This window comes from Tachysurus vachellii, chromosome 1 (assembly GCF_030014155.1).
Source record: "Tachysurus vachellii isolate PV-2020 chromosome 1, HZAU_Pvac_v1, whole genome shotgun sequence".
Classification (NCBI taxonomy): domain Eukaryota; kingdom Metazoa; phylum Chordata; class Actinopteri; order Siluriformes; family Bagridae; genus Tachysurus; species Tachysurus vachellii.
Window position 1 is genome coordinate 18,404,998 of NC_083460.1, and position 18,591 is coordinate 18,423,588.

At 39.2% G+C, this 18,591-nt stretch overlaps 1 protein-coding gene and 1 long non-coding RNA gene across 3 annotated transcripts in view; one reads left to right on the forward strand and one right to left on the reverse strand.

The window, feature by feature from the left end:
• Positions 1-11,914: 11,914 nt before the first annotated feature.
• LOC132841532 (uncharacterized) lies at positions 11,915-15,271 on the reverse strand. Its single transcript, XR_009647930.1, has 3 exons — positions 15,124-15,271; positions 14,641-14,706; positions 11,915-12,059 (listed from the first exon to the last, which is right to left on the reverse strand). It is a non-coding gene; the product is annotated as an uncharacterized LOC132841532 (long non-coding RNA).
• Positions 15,272-16,283: 1,012 nt separating this feature from the next.
• Positions 16,284-18,591, forward strand: part of dscamb (Down syndrome cell adhesion molecule b) — a 108,142-nt gene continuing 105,834 nt past the window's right edge. For both annotated transcript variants that reach the window (XM_060875737.1, XM_060875745.1), the window contains exon 1: positions 16,284-17,083. In XM_060875737.1, coding sequence (XP_060731720.1) covers positions 17,041-17,083 — 43 coding nt within the window. In that variant the 5' untranslated portion in view covers positions 16,284-17,040. The remainder of the gene's footprint in view (positions 17,084-18,591) is intronic.

Below are 18,591 nucleotides of genomic sequence, written 5' to 3' on the forward strand. Positions count from 1 at the left end.
TCATGTGGTGAACTTACATTAGGAATCATCAATGCCCATTATTCCCTTAGAATCTTTTAACCAAGTTTGCAAGTGACAAGGAAACCCTTGCAGCTATCTCGAGTTCAGAGATTACAGGTTAGGGTAGAGGTTAGAGTTACATATTTAAGATAAAATTCTATTGGTGGCCACAGTCATTGTTCCAGATGAATAGATGATTTTAAGACCAAATAGCTGGTGTGCTCATATTGCACTGTATGGTATGCACTGCACACAGTAGGGATTGTTCTTTAGATTGACCACTGTATTGTAAAGTTAATTGGTTGTTTATCAGGCTTAAGATATATTACCTTAGACAGGAAAGTTTAGTCCATAATGTCAGCCTGGATCCATCTGGTCAGCACATTGGAACAAGCTTATTGCAATGGCAGGTAGTTCTCCCAGTCCTATGATGAGTTGATGAGCCAAGAAGTATGTCTGCAATGATACTTTCCATAAGAACATCATGTCTTTGTTTGTCTGAAGAGGTATAAAGGATCTCCTACAAGATGAATCCTGACAAGATGAAAAGTCTGAATCCTAGTTGGGGTTGGAAATTTGTCAGACCCTACGTTTATAACACTGCCGCTCAGTCACAAGAACACCCCTCATGCAAACTCCTGATGTAGAGCTGCTAAAGAATTTTCTTGACCGTTCATACGTCATCATTCCTTGTCCTTTAGGAATGGCTCTGCAGATGTTGTTTATATTTTGGATGTCTAGCTGTTATATTTAGAGTGCTGAGATATCTGCCAGGAGTAAGAGAGCACAATATCTGTCTATTTAGAGCTTGTATGAGGAGCCAATCACCTAATCAATGAGCTACATTGTGGCCTGTTGGTGCTTTTATCTGAACAATCTATTCAGCTGCTCTGGCATTTTGAATCCGATGCCTGTTCTCTGTTCGTTGCAAAAAATTGAGCAGATTAGCAGAAAAAAAAAGCAGGCTCACATACTTGTTGTGCAAACAGGCAACATTAGTTTTGACTGGAGCTAGTGAAGCACCAGAAGGCCCTGGTTTGATTGCATATGTCCACCAATATGGATTGTTTCAACCATGCCTGGTGTCATCTATAAACCAAACTGGTGGGGATTTATCCTATATTCTATCTTAGGTATTTGCTGAGAGATTTATGGCTGCTGGTATGGCTGCAGTGATTGGAGTGATTGCTTCCATGCAAGCAGCAGTAGCTAATTCCTGGTGAGAGGGAGGAGCAATGCACTGCAAAAAGACCTCACTAAGACACTGGCATGTAATGTATATTCAGTTAATGTGGTGAAGCCATCTATGACTTGATGCCAGTGACAATGGCAGGTATGTGGCCATGCCAACCTTCTTAAATGAACTCTGAAATGATTAAGCATCGGCTTAAATCTTAGTAAAGCTGATACTAATCCACTCTTACAAGTCTATGAGAGGTAATTACTGCGTGAATTAATCCGATTGTAGAACTATTATTCAGAGTAAAGGTAGATTTTTAGGGCAGAATGTAGTCACAAGATTTTATTAAGATAGTTGGGCAGATACAAAGATCATCAATCACAATATTATCGACACATACAAGTGTTGAACAATGACCCCTTGTAGTGAGAACAGATGTAATAGAACTACACATTAAGTAAACTCTTTCTTTCTTTCTTTCTTTCTTTCTTTCTTTCTTTCTTTCTTTCTTTCTTTCTTTCTTCCTTCCTTCCTTCCTTCCTTCCTTCCTTCCTTCCTTCCTTCTTTCTTTCTTTCTTTCTTTCTTTCTTTCTTTCTTTCTTTCTTTCTTTCTTTCTTTCTTTCTTTCTTTCTTTCTAATGGTATACTGGTCAATTAAATATCAGTAGCTGTTCACTATTAGTGAATCTGTGTCTCTATTAATAAATACCTTAAAATAGCCAATAGACCCTGCAACATATACTGCAGATTTCTACCCCTGCTCCCAAAATGGATTTTCCCCTTCTTGCCATACATAAAAAGGCCACAGGAGGGCCATGTACTTTAATATCATGGCGTTGCTCCTTTAGAAAACCTAAATGCATGGTTTAGTAAATAAAGCAGATTAGCAAAATACCCAGGCTCACATGCATGTTGTGCAAAAAAATCTGATGAAAGTCCTGATTGGAGCCACTGATGAAGGGAAGACAGAGATTTCTCTGAACACTTTGTTCTTTTTTCACACTAACGCCAAGTCTTGTTATCATCCAAGCTTAGATTTCACAAGTCACATGATCCAAAAGCATATTGTCTACATTTACATTAAAAGTATTTGCCTTGACTGTACAGTAGGGACATGAGAGATGGACAGGATGTTATAAAATTTTAAGGAACATACGTAGTTTTATATCTATCTATCTATCTATCTATCTATCTATCTATCTATCTATCTATCTATCTATCTATCTATCTATCTATCTATCTATCTATCTATATAATTACAGAATTCAGCTTTACAGTAGTATCATTTTTTACTATGAACATTTACTACACTACACAATATACTACAATATACTACACTTATGGCACTATACAATATACTACACTATAGTGACATACTAAACTATACTACACTATAATACACTTACTACACTATACAATATACTACACTATAGTGACATACTAAACTATACTACACTATAATACACTTACTACACTATACAATATACTACACTATAGTGACATACTAAACTATACTACACTATAATACACTTACTACACTATACAATATACTACACTATAGTGACATACTAAACTATACTACACTATACTACACTTACTACACTATACAATATACTACACTATAGTGACATACTAAACTATACTACACTATAATACACTTACTACACTATACAATATACTACACTATAGTGACATACTAAACTATACTACACTATAATACACTTACTACACTATACAATATACTACACTATACTACACTTTACTACCCTATACAATATACTATACTGTAATCAGAAAGCTGTAATCAATTGTACCCTAATACTAACTGAAATACTAAACCATCCCAGTTCATAATGCTTATTTTAGTTGCAGTACATCTGTTTGGATCTTCCAAGCAATATTGTATATTGTGTAATTACAGGCAGGGAAGTGGAGGTGCACAATCTGGGATTAAGCTGCGAAGGGGTTGGGTGAGTGCACTGTAATGACCTGTCCACATGTTTCTTCTCCAAAGCTTCTTTTCCAGCCTTGGCCCTTTTATATGAGGCAGATTGGGACATTGTTTGTTGCTGGTGATCAGAGCAGCAGTCCAAGTCTGACAGATTCTCTGAGAATCCACAGAAGGTGTCTGAGCTCTGTTACAGTCTAATGCCAAGTCTTATGCTTGCCTGTGGTCTTTCTCTATCTTTCTGTCTCTCAGTCTCTCTTTACCTCATTCTCATTCTCTCTCTCTCTTACTCTCTCTCTCTCTCTTTTACACACTCTCTCTCTCTCTCTCTCTCTCTCTCTCTCTCTCTCTCTCTCTCTCTCTCTCTCTCTCTCTCTCTCTCTCTTTACTTTGTATCTCTCAATTTGTTAATTCATTGCACTCATCTGAATGTTTATGGCTTCTCCTTAGGGGTTCTCAAGTCCCACTGCGTACAATATTGGCATGGCTTGCTAAATTAGGCTGAGTGAGAGTTTTTAGTGAGTGTGTTTAAAGATTAATCCAAAGAGATGGTTAACTCACACAAATGGGTACAGAAAAAATAACAATAAGCATTTTCTGAATGATGGTTTAATAATGATGGTAGCTCAGCTGTCAGATTCAGAGACATAACGTCCATTTCTGAAGGCTAATTCTTATATTGGTGGAAATATCAGCAGTCAGAGCAGAATGGTCAGACTGGATTAAGCTCACTGGAAGTCAACAATAACGCAAATAAACACCACAAACCTGGAGACAGAAAACTTCTCAGTAAATAAGACATTGTGTTCCTTGAGTTTAATGGGCTGCATGGGCACAGGCTCACTGACACAAGATGGAAAAATATGTTATCTTGTCTAATGAATCTTAATTTCTGCTGTGATTATTTAGGGTCCAAACTTTGGACCCGTACTGTTTTATGTAAGCAGTTCAGACTGGTTGTAGTGGTGGTAGTGAAATGGTCTGGGGAAATGGTTTTCTTGGCATGATCTGGACCCCTAACACCAATCGAGCCTTGTTTGAATGTCACAGACTGTCTGAGCATCGTTGCTGTACTTGTTTTTTTGTTGTTGTTTTTGTTTTGTGTGTGTGTGTGTGTCTGTGTGAAGCTGTGAAGCTATACCAATAGCTTCAATTTTCTTCCACCTGCCACAAACCTAGACTCTTATTATTATGACAGCTGAGCTTAACCTCATCTCACTTTCTCTCTCTCTCTCTCTCTCTCTCTCTCTCTCTCTCTCTCTCTCTCTCTCTCTCTCTCTCTCTTTCTCTCTCCCTGTGTGTGGGTGTTTTTCGAATGTCAGTAGCTGACATGCTACAAGCAGAATAACCAGAGGCAGAGCAGTGTTGTTTCTCTAGCAATTCTCCAGGAAATGTAGAGACAGCGTCAGGGTTAGAAATTCTCCCCAGTGTTTTCTGTCTGATGGGAGAGCGTGAGAGCATCTCCTGTTTATGATGCATTGGATGGAAAATGCACAGGCACAAACCTGCAAACATAATGTTTTCTTTCTTTGTAGAAACCGACTCTTCTTTTGTCACCCTGACTAAAAAAACCATCGAAACCATCCATTTCATTCTGGGTTTACTTCAGATTCCAAATGTTCTAAGCACTAAACCTTTTGGTCAACCCAGTAAACGCAAAGTGTATTGTTGTGTCATATGTCCTATTGTGTAATTTCCTATTGTCTTTATTGGACAGTGACGCTGGGGGTTATTTGGATGAGAGTAACATGAACACCTGCAGCGAGAAAGATATCAGCCATTTTTTGTAATAAACTGATGTGGGCATAAAAAATGAAACCATATATAAATGTACAATACTTTAATTTGAAAGACATCAAAGGTCCATTTACACCTGTCATCCCAGTGAGACTTTCACACAGTGTTATTGTGAATATTTCTTGATGTGTAATAATCAAAGAATTTCATTCATTGAGAATTAAATCATGTGTATCATGTTAGAATTAACACCATCAATTCATGCTTTGAGTTGTGTTGAATTGCCGCAGATTTATTTTCTTCATTGGCTTAATACATCTATAGATTTAATAAATGGTTCTGGTAACAACCCTATTTAAAAAATAAATAAAAGGAACTTTGCAGTTGGTTAGAGAGTACCTGGACAAACAGAAGACTATCTCAGCTTTCACTGTGTTTCATTTCATTTTTCTGTTCACTGATCCGGTCTTTATAGCCCTGTTCTCATAAGCATGCTCATTAGCTAAGTACTGGATTCAAATAAGAATAGCATGCACCCTGAAATAGAATTATGACTGATCTGTTAAAATGAGACACAAGAGTGCCATAAAAATGCAAACTAATTACTGTTGTTAAATATTATATGTTTACAAACTTCTTTTTCCATCTTTTAAATTATGGAACTTAGAAATATGTTTAAAGATGAAATATTTTCAGTTCAGATCTGTATTACTGATTGTGTCAAACTTCTACACACAATATTACCCAACAGTCTCTCTCTCTCTCTCTCTCTCTCTCTCTCTCTCTCTCTCTCTCTCTCTCTCCCATTATCTACATCTCTCTTGAGGGCCATGGTGAGGGTGGCATCTCCAAGGTATTGCCCTTGCCAGCCATCTGTGCTCTGACAGCTGTGCTCTGGATGGAGAGAGGTTGAGTACTGGTGCCCTAATGCCCCCCTCATGCCCCCTAGTTCCTGGCAAACACACCTGAAGCATCACAACACCATGCAACTGCAAACTGTCTCGTTTCATAACTGCAACTTGTGTTTCACACCAGCTACTCAACCTGCGACTGGAGTGCTAGTGAAGCAGGGATCGATGACAGGCAGTACCAAGTGAGGAACCAGTCAGTGTTGTAACGTGGTAATGTCTAATAAAAAAAGCTCATATGTAGCAAGAAATTCTATTATTACTGTAAAAGAAGCCAAGTGCTAATTCCACCTAAGTGGAGTGGATCAATGGAGACCTAGTGTCAGGTGTTTCTGAATGCTCTGCTACCCCCTCCCTGAGTGGTGGAATGGATTGTTCTGAAATGATTACCATCAAGGCCAATCCAATAATGATGCAGCTCTGCGCTGAGCTGAACGTTTCAGCATGTGCTCCTTTTTAGACATCTCAGCTTCCCTCTCTCAGATTTACACCATCCCTTACTGCCTCCTTTCCACATGTGTGTGATGTAAAGGCTTTGCTGTGATAGCAGCATGGTAATGAAACAAGGGAGCTTCCAGGTACACACACACACACACACACACACACACACACACACACACACACACACACACACACAAACACACACACACACACCAGTGCTGCAGGATAAGGAAACACATGGTGTGCTTAGCCTTTGGCTGCATGAGAGTGATTGTGTGCAGAGAGGAGAAAGATAAAGAAAAGAGAGAGGGAAAAATGGGGGTGGGGGGGTGGATGGGGGGCCTTCATACATTTTTATGACCACATGAGATAAGGTCAGTTGTGTGCCATCGTTACTAGGCAACGCGGCGCCCTTGAATTCAATCGAGTTGTGAAGCTGAGGAGTCAGATTCAAGAGTGCTGTTTGACTCACCTTTTTTTCAACCAGCTAGATGACACAAAACCAACATGCTCATTAATCTTACTGAATGGAAAATACAGACAAATACTCCCCCCCTCAGAAAAAAAAAATCATCTGATCTTACTGAAACATTCCTCATATAGAGCCTTGTCTCTGTTACGTTATGCATCATTTCATGCTCAATTAGATCTCTAGTCTATGTAAAAATCCTCGAGTGTGCCGTTAGACAGCAGAGAGTAAAATGCTCTGTATCGAGGAGACTACTCTCATGTACCCCACCCCTTCCCACATCCACACCCACTCCTTCATCCCTCCCTCGCTCTCTCTCCCTCTCCCTCCCTTTCTCTCTCTCTCTCTCTCTCTCTCTCTCATCCTCCCCCTTTTACTACCCTCTTCTACTCACATTTCGAGCTCCTCTGTGTCCTAGTTTAGTACTTCAAGGTTGGCTACAGCTATACGCTGGTCCTTGCCTTCCATCTAGCCAATGGTTGCAGTTGCAGGGTGGGGCTCGGACATCGAACGCCAGTGGGAGACTGTGTGCCTGTGTGTGTCTGTGTACGAGTGAGTGTGTGTGAAAAGGGAGATGGGCCAGAATATGTGTGAAGCACATAGCAAAGAGAGTGCGAAAAATGGCTTCCTTGCAGGCATATTCCTATAGACCAGGGAAGGTCAGTGTTGTTTAAAAAAAAAGGTTGGATCTGGAGAGGATCAGGTCTCTGGTTCAATATTTCTTTCCTGACAAAAATCCACAGTCAAATGACTGGATATTAGAGACATTGTTTAGCATCACTGTGATGCACCATTAGGACCAAAAAAAAGACCACAGACTGATTGTTTTATTTAGTCCTTTTCACTATTTAGGACTATTAGTCCTTTTCAAAACTCTACACATTATTAAGCATTTATTTCTCAGACTGAAATAAAGGATTATATGATATTTATGATATATTAGCTGACTATTTTTCAGTCACAAATGATGAGAAGAAATACAGCATAAGCTTGAAAATAAAATATATTCTGTTTAATCATACAATTAACTACAATATTTTTTCCAACCTTATTTATATTTGTAGTTTAAATATAACCTGTAGTGTCTTGAATAGCAAAGATTATAAAGGTTATATTCCCAAAGGTTATAATGCTTTAAAAAACAATTTTTTTCAGAGTGGACAGCTGACAAATTCCTGACAGACTGCAAGTGATTTTGCTTAAAAATGTTCAGAATGAAATCTATCTAAGAAGTGAACAGTGTATGCATCATAACAACTGTCACCTTTTTATGCAAAAAATTATAACATCATCATATAATTTAATGTTTCAAATGACTTTATTTGAAAATAAAGACAAATTAATTAAATAAAAATAATAAATAATAATTTGGGTAATAAAATAATACCCCCAATATTTTTTTTTGTTAATGTTTGACTACATTTCTCAGGCTAGAAACACCTTCATCTCATTTGAGACATATGACTAAGGTAAGATCACACATGTGGGTAATATGTGCTGTGGTTATGGAACACAACTGGAAATACTAAGGGACTTTGCTTGAGTGTGGGAATCATGCAGTGGCCTGTACCTCAGCTAAGCCCTTGGAAGAAAACATTATTTATTTCTCAGCTGTCCGACTGCTACTTTCATTTTGAAACTGGTTAATATTATCCTTTACAGTGACACAGCAGATACAGTAGATCTCTTAAAGTCCTGGGTTCAACCCTGAACTCTGTCTGTGAGTATATCTGCATGTTCTCCCCATTTTAATGAGGGTTTCTCTAGTTTCCTCCATTAGTTACCATGTGAAGCTTCCACCACCATGCTTCAATATTGGGATGATCATCAGGGTGATGCACAGTGCTGGGATTCGTCCAAAAAGCTTTTTTGAGCCAAGGCCAAAACGTTCTCAAGAGTGTTCCTGTTCCATAAAACCTACGTTGTGGAGCGTCTGGGCTATGGTTGTCCTGTGATACCCTTGGCCTCTTGGCTGCTTCTCTGACTGTCCTCTTTACCTGGGTCACTGGCTTTTAGTGGATGTCCTCTTCTTGTTTATGCCATATTCTTTCTTTCCTCACAGACTTGTTTTTATAGCTCTGTGCTATTGGGTATTTACACTTAGTTCACAACATGACAGTTTAATTGTACATAGATCAACTTCATTAGCATAGGGAATAATTCATGTAGATGAATACTTATGCAAGGCACTTTAAGCCAAAACCAAATTTGCTGTGTGAGGAGTAGGTCAACATAATTAACTAAATAACCAACTATTTAGTTTTGTAGGTGTGTTTATAGCTTAACATTTACTACTATAACTCAAACAAAGTATAAATTAACATTGAGTATTAAATAAGCTGTTTTTTGACCAGTGCTCTATCACAGTACCAGCTAAACATTACCTACAGTACATAATGGTGGCACAGTCCTATGAGGTATAATAGAGATATAATATTAAGTGGAACAGCCAGGCAATGCAGCACCATCACATTCACGTTCCGTATTAGCACATTTAGTTTGCTGAGGTGCTTCAATTTTCTTGATCTCATTTGAGATGTTTTATGGTTACACTACTGTCTTTTCTTCTGCTTTAGTTAAAGCTGTCCGCCTTTTTTAATCAGAGTTCCCTCATTCAATTATTTGATGGTCTTTGGCCTGAATTTTAGTTCAATAATGCTGTAGGCTGTTTACTTTGAGGAATCTAGTCACTGTCAACTCCAGTCAATTTGACGCAACTTAAAGGTCACGTCTCCTCTAGCATGGCTCTTCTGGTCTGCTATATAAAAGTAAGCATGTAAAAATGGGATTCGTTTTTATTAATAAAAGTACCTGATTCTTGCAGGATCAAAATATCATATTTAAAACTGACAAGGTTAAATGCTAAAGCCATATAAACACTGGTTGCATTTCAGTGTGTAGCCTCGCTAGACAGTAGCATTGCTAATAACTATTTACATGTTTCATTCGCATGGTGGTGTGCCATTGGATTCTCAAACTATCGAAACAAAATAGATAAACCAATTAATTGATAGATTAGCGCATACAAACAACTCCATGGTAATTTATTAATAAAGAAGGAAGTGTTGAATTATTATTACATTATTATTATAGCAGACGAAGTGACAAAGTATGTAGCTTGTAATTAAACTGCTTTTGGAATATGAAATTTTCTATATAACATAGCTTGCTTTCTTTAGCTAATTTTAAACATGTGGCATATTCAGACTTAGACCAGTTGTTATGTTTGCCATATACACTCACCGGCCATTTTATTAGGTACAACTTACTAGTACCGGTGTGGTCTTCTGCTGCTGTAGCCCATCCGCCTCAAGGTTCGATGTGTTTTGCGTTCAGAGATGCTCTTCTGCATACCTCGGTTGTAACGAGTGGTTATTTGAGTTACTGTTGCCTTTCTATCAGCTCAAACCAGTCTGGCCATTCTCCTCTGACCTCTGGCATCAACAAGGCATTTGCACCCACAGAACTGCCGCTCACTGGATATTTTCTCTTTTTCGGACCATTCTCTGTAAACCCTAGATATGGTTGTGCATGAAAATCCCATTAGATCAGCAGTTTCTGAAATACTCTTCCCCATTCTGACGCTCGGTTTGAACTGCAGCAGATCGTCTTGACCATGTCTACATGCCTAAATGCATTGAGTTGCTGCCATGTGATTGGCTGATTAGAAATTTGCATTAACGAGCAGTTGGACAGGTGTACCTAATAAAGTGGCTGGTGAGTGTGTGAGTATATATATATATATATATATATATTCATTAATTTTCTACCGCTTATCCGAACTACCTCGGGTCACGGGGAGCCTGTGCCTATCTCAGGCGTCATCGGGCATCAAGGCAGGATACACCCTGGACGGAGTGCCAACCCATCGCAGGGCACACACACACACTCATTCACTCACGCAATCACACACTAGGGACAATTTTCCAGAGATGCCAATCAACCTACCATGCATACAACCATACCGTGCCCCATATATATATATATATATATATATATATATATATATATATATATATATATATATATATATATATATATATATATATATATATACAAATATATCTAAAGAAATAAGCCTTTATGTTTTATATCAGTAGCTTTCCTTCCTTTTGTGTCTGTAACTACAAACAAAAGATAAGATAAATTCCACAGACTACACAAGTTCACACTGTCAGTAATTATTCTTTTAGGATGCTTTTGTGTGGGTCAGGCAATTCTAGCCTTTGTGGAGATAAACATTAATTTTTCACCCTCAAATAATCCAAATTATTTTTAATTAACTGTAAAAACTTTCATACCTCCTATAGACTTGTAACGTAATCCCTAATGATTACTACTTACATGTCTTTAGGTATGACACCAGGGAATGCTGGTAATTTTATACATTGTTATATTTGGATCGACGTACGCACCAGTTGTGTTTTTGTCACCTTCTTTGTTTAAGGTGACAAAAGGGATCATATGGCAGTCATTTGGACTCTTATTCTTGGCTAATGGGCAACACAACGAATGTGGGGAACCTGATCCGTCGTTAAGTGGCTCGGAGTTCTCTGGCTGACATTTTGCCAATGATAGGGAAGTCTGTGTTTGGTTGTAAGGGAACCTTGTGTCTGAGCCGAGTTGTCAAAACAAAGGTGCTCCCCTGACAGGCCAGGTTTGTGTGTGTGTGTGTGTGTTTGTGTGTGTGTGTGTGTGTGTGTGTGTGCGTGCGTGCGTGCATGTGTGTGTGTGTGTGTGCATATAAAGCAGTTTAAAGTCCCTGAAGGTTGCCTGGGTCTTCGTAATAGGTGTCAGCCAGGAGGGAAGCCTATCATACAGTTCAGCTTCAGTTTACAGCTAAAAATGATTCACATTTGTGAGAATTTTTTTCTGTTTGTCATGGAAAATTATTATTATTTTGGATATCTTAATATAATTGGCTATCGTTATAACATTCAATATGATCATTTAATGTCTTTCATTTACATGTTTCTTTGTATAGCGGTTTTGTCAATATTAACTATCACAAAGCAGCTTTACCGACATGACAAAAAACTAAGAGGCATTTGAAAGACAACCCGTCCTCTACTGGGTGACAGTGAATTGAGGGATTTTCATGAGAACACTATAAACCTGAGCACTTGATTTTATTACAAGTCTCTGACATTCAGGTAAAATTATTCACTTGAGCAAAAAGGTATTTTTTAGGTAGTATACATCTTTAGGGTATCCAGGTGAGACTATATACACAATAGCAGAAGATGAGTCATGAGTGCAGTACTTTCCAGATGAAGAAGGAGGAGGGACAGAGCAGAAATACAGCATCAGGTAGAATTTGGCAGGTCTGGAAGATGAAACAAGACTCAGCAGGATGAATATGTCAGGATCTGGTACCTGCATCACATTGGGTCCCAGCACATATAGGAAGAGAGCACATACTATCAGTAATAACTAAAGTTATCCATGTCACCTTCATTTCAGCCCTGCTTTATTCCTCATTACAGTCTTCAAGTTAATATTCTGTTAAAATATATTGGCTTGTACATTGATGAAACAATTATTTAAAAAACTGATTACTTAACCTATTACAATATGATATGCAAATTATTAGGGATTAATACCATGGTCACAGAAAACATTTAAATTTCTTAGTAGTTCTACGATCCCTGGAAAACCACAAAGAGCATTTGCAGTCACCCGGATTGTCTGACAGTATTTGTATTAAATGGCACTATCATACAGCTGTCATTCCCTGGAATCCTCTTGGTGTTGGTTCTGAATTACAAAAAAAGATTTGGCCATTCTATGACTATCGGGTGGGGTGAATTACCAGGATAACATATGGCACAATGGCATTGCAGTTATGTAGCTGTTTAGATAGCTATGCCCCCTGACAGGTCTTGGGTTCAATATTGAGCTCAGAATTCTGTCTTTCTGGAGTTTCCATAGGTTTCCTCCATTTTTTCTCCAATTTTTCTATTAATTTCCGTTTTTCTCCAATTTCTATTAGTATTATAAGTGGCCAAGGTTGATTCAGTACGTAAAGCTACCATCACCATGCTTCACTATTGAGATGATTGTCAGGTTGATGCACAGTGTTGGGTTTATGAAAAATTATTTTTTGTGCCAAGGACAGAAAGATCTCCAGGGTACAGTCTGGGCTATGGTTGTCGTGAGACAACAAGCTTTGGCCATTCTATTTCACCTGCCTGACTATCATGGGTGGTGATAATAGAGATAATGGCATGAGGAACAAAATCCAAATTAGAAATAACTGGTTACCTGTAGTTCCTGCAGTCGACTTTACCCTTTCTTTTAGCACATTTTCCCTCTTGTTTTACAGAATTGAAAGTGCAGATTATCCCATCCAGCAATCACAACCACCTGCATACTGCTTACTACTAACTCTACCCTTAACCCTAACATACTATACATCAGTGTGCTCCAAGATCATAACTAGTCTAGTTTCAAAATGTCCATGTAGCTGTCACTCATTTGATCTCACTGATCATCATCTACTTGGTCTTTCAGCAGCCTTTAACATCATCATTTACAAGACTCTTCTGACTGTCCTCATGGTGTATATGGCACAGCATGGCAGAGTTTTATCTAGAGCGAAAGGCATATCAGGTGACATGGAGGGAGAATCCACATCTGCTCCATACAGACTATTTACCCTGCTTTTTCAGTGAGGTCATATAATCACATGGGTTTTCATACCACTGTTATACTGATGACAACCATTGTCATCTTGTTTCTGTACAGATCTCAGCAATTTTATTTCATCATAAAAGACAGCTTACTAGCTACAATCCCAACCAAATTGAGCTGCTATATATCCCTAGACATGCATCAAAAATTTTCTGGACAATATTGAGATCACACCACCTGACAATCAACTATTCTTCCTGCCTCTCATCACTATCTGAATCAGTCATGCAGGTTTCTTCTTTACAACACAAAGGATCTGGCCTTTTCAGTCCACAGGGTCCAACGGGTGTCTGCCTGGATAAAAAGACCCAAATGCAGCATAGCAAAAAACACGTTTTATTAAACATAAACAAGACACAAACAAAACCGGGAAACACTTTGGGGAAAAGAAACCCGAAACTCAAAAAACAAGACACAGACCACGGAGACATTTCAGAGACAAAACAAAGACGAGGATTCCCGTGAACACAAGACAAAAACACGTCAAGGTTTGGGCTAGATCCTGACACACAGAGGCCACTCAGGTACTTGTTCGGTCCTTTTGACATTCCCAGGACAACTGGTTGGTCTGTCTCTGTGCACCATGTGGCCCTTGCACCCACCCAAGCACTTATAATGCCTTGCTCTGCAACATGCTCCCGTTGAGCTTCTACCAAGCCTAGACTTGACCCGCTATCCTTCAAGATACAAGGATGACAAAACTCTGTCTGTCTGTCTGCTGAATCACTGGTGGCCTTCAAACAAAGACTGAGGACCTACCAAATACTTGCATTAACATTTCTATTAAAACATCCCCTGTCTTGTGTGTTTTCTTTTATTATTTACCATTCGGGACAACATCTCATAATGCTTGTGAGAAGGAGCTGCTTGTGTTAAAGTGACGTAACAGTAGGGGTGAGTAGTGTGTACTGTACTTGCTCCACTTGGCAGAACGATGGTCCCATGTTAGATGTCCCACTGCTAGGCAAGGTGGTGATCATCTCCTCCACGAAGTGGTTTCTATATTAGAGTTCTTGTTCCAGTGCTATGTTCCAGCAATATGCCATGTGTACAAAAAAAGGTGTGCACCATATTTTGCAATTTCTCACTAAAATGTCATCAGTGTTTCTGAATCCAGTGCTTCTGGTGACACCACCAGCAAATACAGTACAAGCAATACGAACAGGTATAAAGCTGTCATATTAAAGCTCTGTCCAGGGGAAAATGCTGGACTATCTTATAGACTACATCCAACCAATCAGGAAATAGAGGGATCTTTACTTACCTGTTATATGTCAGTTCTGAAGAATTCTCTCTCTCTCTCTCTCTCGCTCGCTCTCTGCAGATGTTCCTGAAATATTACATTCAACATGTGACTCAAGTTTTTGTGTGTGTGTGTGTGTTACAGCTGATCAAATTAATGGATATCTGACATGTGGCCTAATGATAATTAATTTAATATAACTACCTCCAAAATTAATCATTATGTCATCAACTTTATAGCTGCGGCATTGAGCTTTAAAACCTCCCATGTTTAAATCTAATAAGTGAGATTGTTCCCTATAAAATGTCACTTTTTAAAATCTCATCATTTGTCAACAAAGGCCACAGCAATGTGCACTTTTTCTTTATACCCACTTACACCCTTAGAACTGTCTCCGCTAGTTATCATGTGTAGCATGGTTTAAGATATAGATTAAGTCATTTGTGTTGTCCTGTCATCTGATCTCTCTCTTTTTAACTAGAACAATTTTAAAAGAAACATTACATGTGGAAAATCAAGGCTGGGCTGCTTGGGTGGGACTGGCCTGGGGTTGTTGCATGCCTTGCACCGTCTGGGGCTTGCGATTCGATCCTGTCTCTGCTTTGTACGTGTAAAGTTCTTCCCAGGGGTTCTGCAGGTTCCTCTCCCAGGCCAAAATCATGCATGGTAGGCTAAGTGACAGTTCCCTGTGATCCTGTGTAGTATAAGTAGTTCAGAAAATAAATGAATGGAATGGATGCGGAAACTCCCTGTTTAGATAAAAATTGCTTTTAATGTCACAATAAATGACTTATCAGGTTATCTTATATATGAATTAATTAATTTATACAATCATTTATCACTCTAATCATTCAGCCAACTCATCTCTATCCAGTACACACACACACAAACACACACACTTACTGTTCCCAATCCACTTTCGTGTCACAATTCACTACATAGACAATGACAATTGTCCATTGACAAGACAGTGTTTTTTTTAAACATGCTTTTTTCTATTATTTTCATGTCATAGACCACAAATCACTAATTCCAATTCTAATCAAGCGACTCTAGTTCACATTAAATGTAAATGTCATTCCTGATAAAACATTTTAGCTCTTTAAATATTTAGTGATTTAGATTTGAAAAATGTGTTTAATGTGCTGAAAACTATGAAAATAACCAGGATGGAGGGGCACAAACACACCTTTCTGCTCTGTTTTCATTTGGAGCTTAAACCGTGTTGTTATTGGTGCTTTATGTTGTTTCATTTTTTATTTTTCTGTCACATTCCTTATTGTGTGCTAACCTGAGAAAAGCAAATACCTTTGTTAAATGCCTCTGGTATGATTTCTATTCCTGCACATACATTTTAGTGTTTTGTTTGTAACACACCCATTTTTAGCACATAAAGGGCCTGATGGAGTGAGTCAGGTGTCCTCATGTGTTTGGAGCGACGGAATTCAGAGAAGGTGAATGGATACAGAGTCTAGAGTAAAGACGTCTCCTAAAGCATCATGTGAACCTGCATCTACTGAACAGTCTTCATTAAGGCAATCAGATGTGCACATGATTAGTTCAGGTGCACCTGCACCGATCAGCTCTCCTGCACATCCTTTTTTTGCTCGCGCTCTGGGGAGGCGGGAACCTCGGCTCCTTTAAGGCGCTATGGGAGGGATGAGCGGCCGCGGAGGAAGAGGAGAGAGGAAGAAGCTTTCTTACCCGTGATGCTGTGAGCCCGAGAGCGCGAGCGCAGCAGAAGCCAACGCGATTAGCGGGAGGAGAAGCATGCGCGTGCGTGTAGCCTGCGGGACGGCGAGAGGCGCGTGAAGATGGTCTGAGTTCCAGCGACCGCTCGCTCGCTCCCGCCGCTTCTGCTTTTATCCGGATTTGCTTTTTTTCCTTCCCCATTTTTCCCGTTTGGAAAAAGTATGATGCATTTACCTTCTTCCACATTCCACACATGCTTGTTTTTATTTTTTCTTTAAATGCGTTTTTTACCTTTCCGCCCCCTCCCGCTTTGGTTTTCATTTCAATGACACACTGGAGTGCGTCTTTTTGCCTCTTGGTGTTGTGTCCGAATTTTCTTTCCCCTTCTTCGGTTTCCAGCTCGAGGCGCGTGGCGCAGAGCCGTTGTTGCCCGTGAACGGCTCGACTCGGACCCGGACTCAGACTCGGACTGAGACTCAGACTGCTCGTCGCAAGCCACGCAGGATAAACCCGGGACTACGGAGGACCGGATCGCGGAAGCGCACGACGCTCGTGCCCGGCGCGCGAGAGCGCGTAGATTGCACACGCGGAGTCACCGAGAACCGGACCGAATCTCACCTTGCCGCCGGCCTACAGAGGTGGCAACAAACAAACAAACACAAACAACAGTGGACAAAGTGCGCGGAGTGCGAAGAGGAAGCATAGCTGGGGGATTGAACGGAGCGGGGCATGTGGATATTTGCATTTCTCTTTCTCCAGAGCATCTCAAATGGTTGGTCATCATTTTTATTATTTAAATCTAATTTTAAATTAAACTCAGTCTCAATTAGGGCCAATAGGGGAAATGATCAATAACGAATAGCAGGCAATTTAAAGGTGATTATTTTCTAATTCAGTTTCAAATTAAAATTTGACCACAAAAATGCAGCTCTAAACACTGCAAACAGAAAAAAAGGCCTTCAAGAAAAGAGCTGTCTATCCGACACACACACACACACACACGCACGCACGCACACACACACACACACACACACACAGAGAGAGAGAGAGAGAGAGAGAGAGAGAGAGAGAGAGAGACAGAGCGTCTTCTAGGGGGGATTTAGCGCTAATTACACAGGTTGCGCGTTTCCTGCCATTCACTTTCCGCTCGATGGCGCGTTAATGGACCCGAGCTCCTGTTTAACACCTTAAGTGATTAAGATGGCATTTGATAATACGTTGAGATTTCGGAGGAACATAATAATAAAAAAAAGAAAACTAAAAAAGCATGATAAAGCGGCCTCGCCGGTGCCTCCCCAGGACTTATGTCCTGTTCCATCATCCATTCCCACTATGACGAGGTTAATTGCATCCTTCCAAGTATTATCATTTCAAATGTATTTTTGAAGCAACAAACCAATCAGACATATGCTAATAATGATTATATATCAATAATGCCTAATAATTAGTTTAACATTTCAGCTGATGGGGTGAGGGACGAATAAATCTTTCTGTTTGTTTGTGAGTAATTAGGAAATGATGCTATGGTTTTATAAATTAGACAACAATATTGTGCATATACACAATATAACAACAGTAATATACATAATGTTTTATTTTTACCTTAAGGATTGTGATCGTATTTAACGAGAAAATCACACATTTTGTCATCGTTAAATACTTGAATAGATGATTAACGAAGACATGACAGGAGGCTGCAGGTCAATATAATTATTATTTTACATAACATTTTATAAATCAATTTGAAATAAGGTGAAAGTCTTTAGGATAAATACTGCAAAAATGTTAAAAACCTGTTTCTGTGTTTCTGGGTGTGTTGGGTATGTATAGTAAATCTGCATTCAGGAGCAACTGTGTGTGTGGATGCATGAAGAGTTGAATAAAAAGGCAGTCTGTTATGCACTGCATTGATTTGAACAAAAAAAAAACAAAAATTTTATTGGCAAAAAAAAAATCATTTTTTTGTGTTTTTTTAAGATGATCTGCAACCGTCAGTCAGTAGGTAAAAACATGGTTGGGTGTGTACGGTGACCAAAGGAGGGAGAAAAAATGCAAAATGAAGGGAAAGGCAGGCAAAGAAATCAGTCTCCTTGACAAATTACACACAAACGTTGCTGAATGGAGGTTACTATGCAACATCCAGAGTAAAATACAGTGGAGCAAAATGACTGGGTTTGAAGGGATTCAATGTGAAATCGCATTTTGGTGAAGGAGGAAAAGATGCGGCTTCAGCTGTGGATGTGGACATGGCTGCTGTCTTTTGGGACAGTAGTGTTGGGT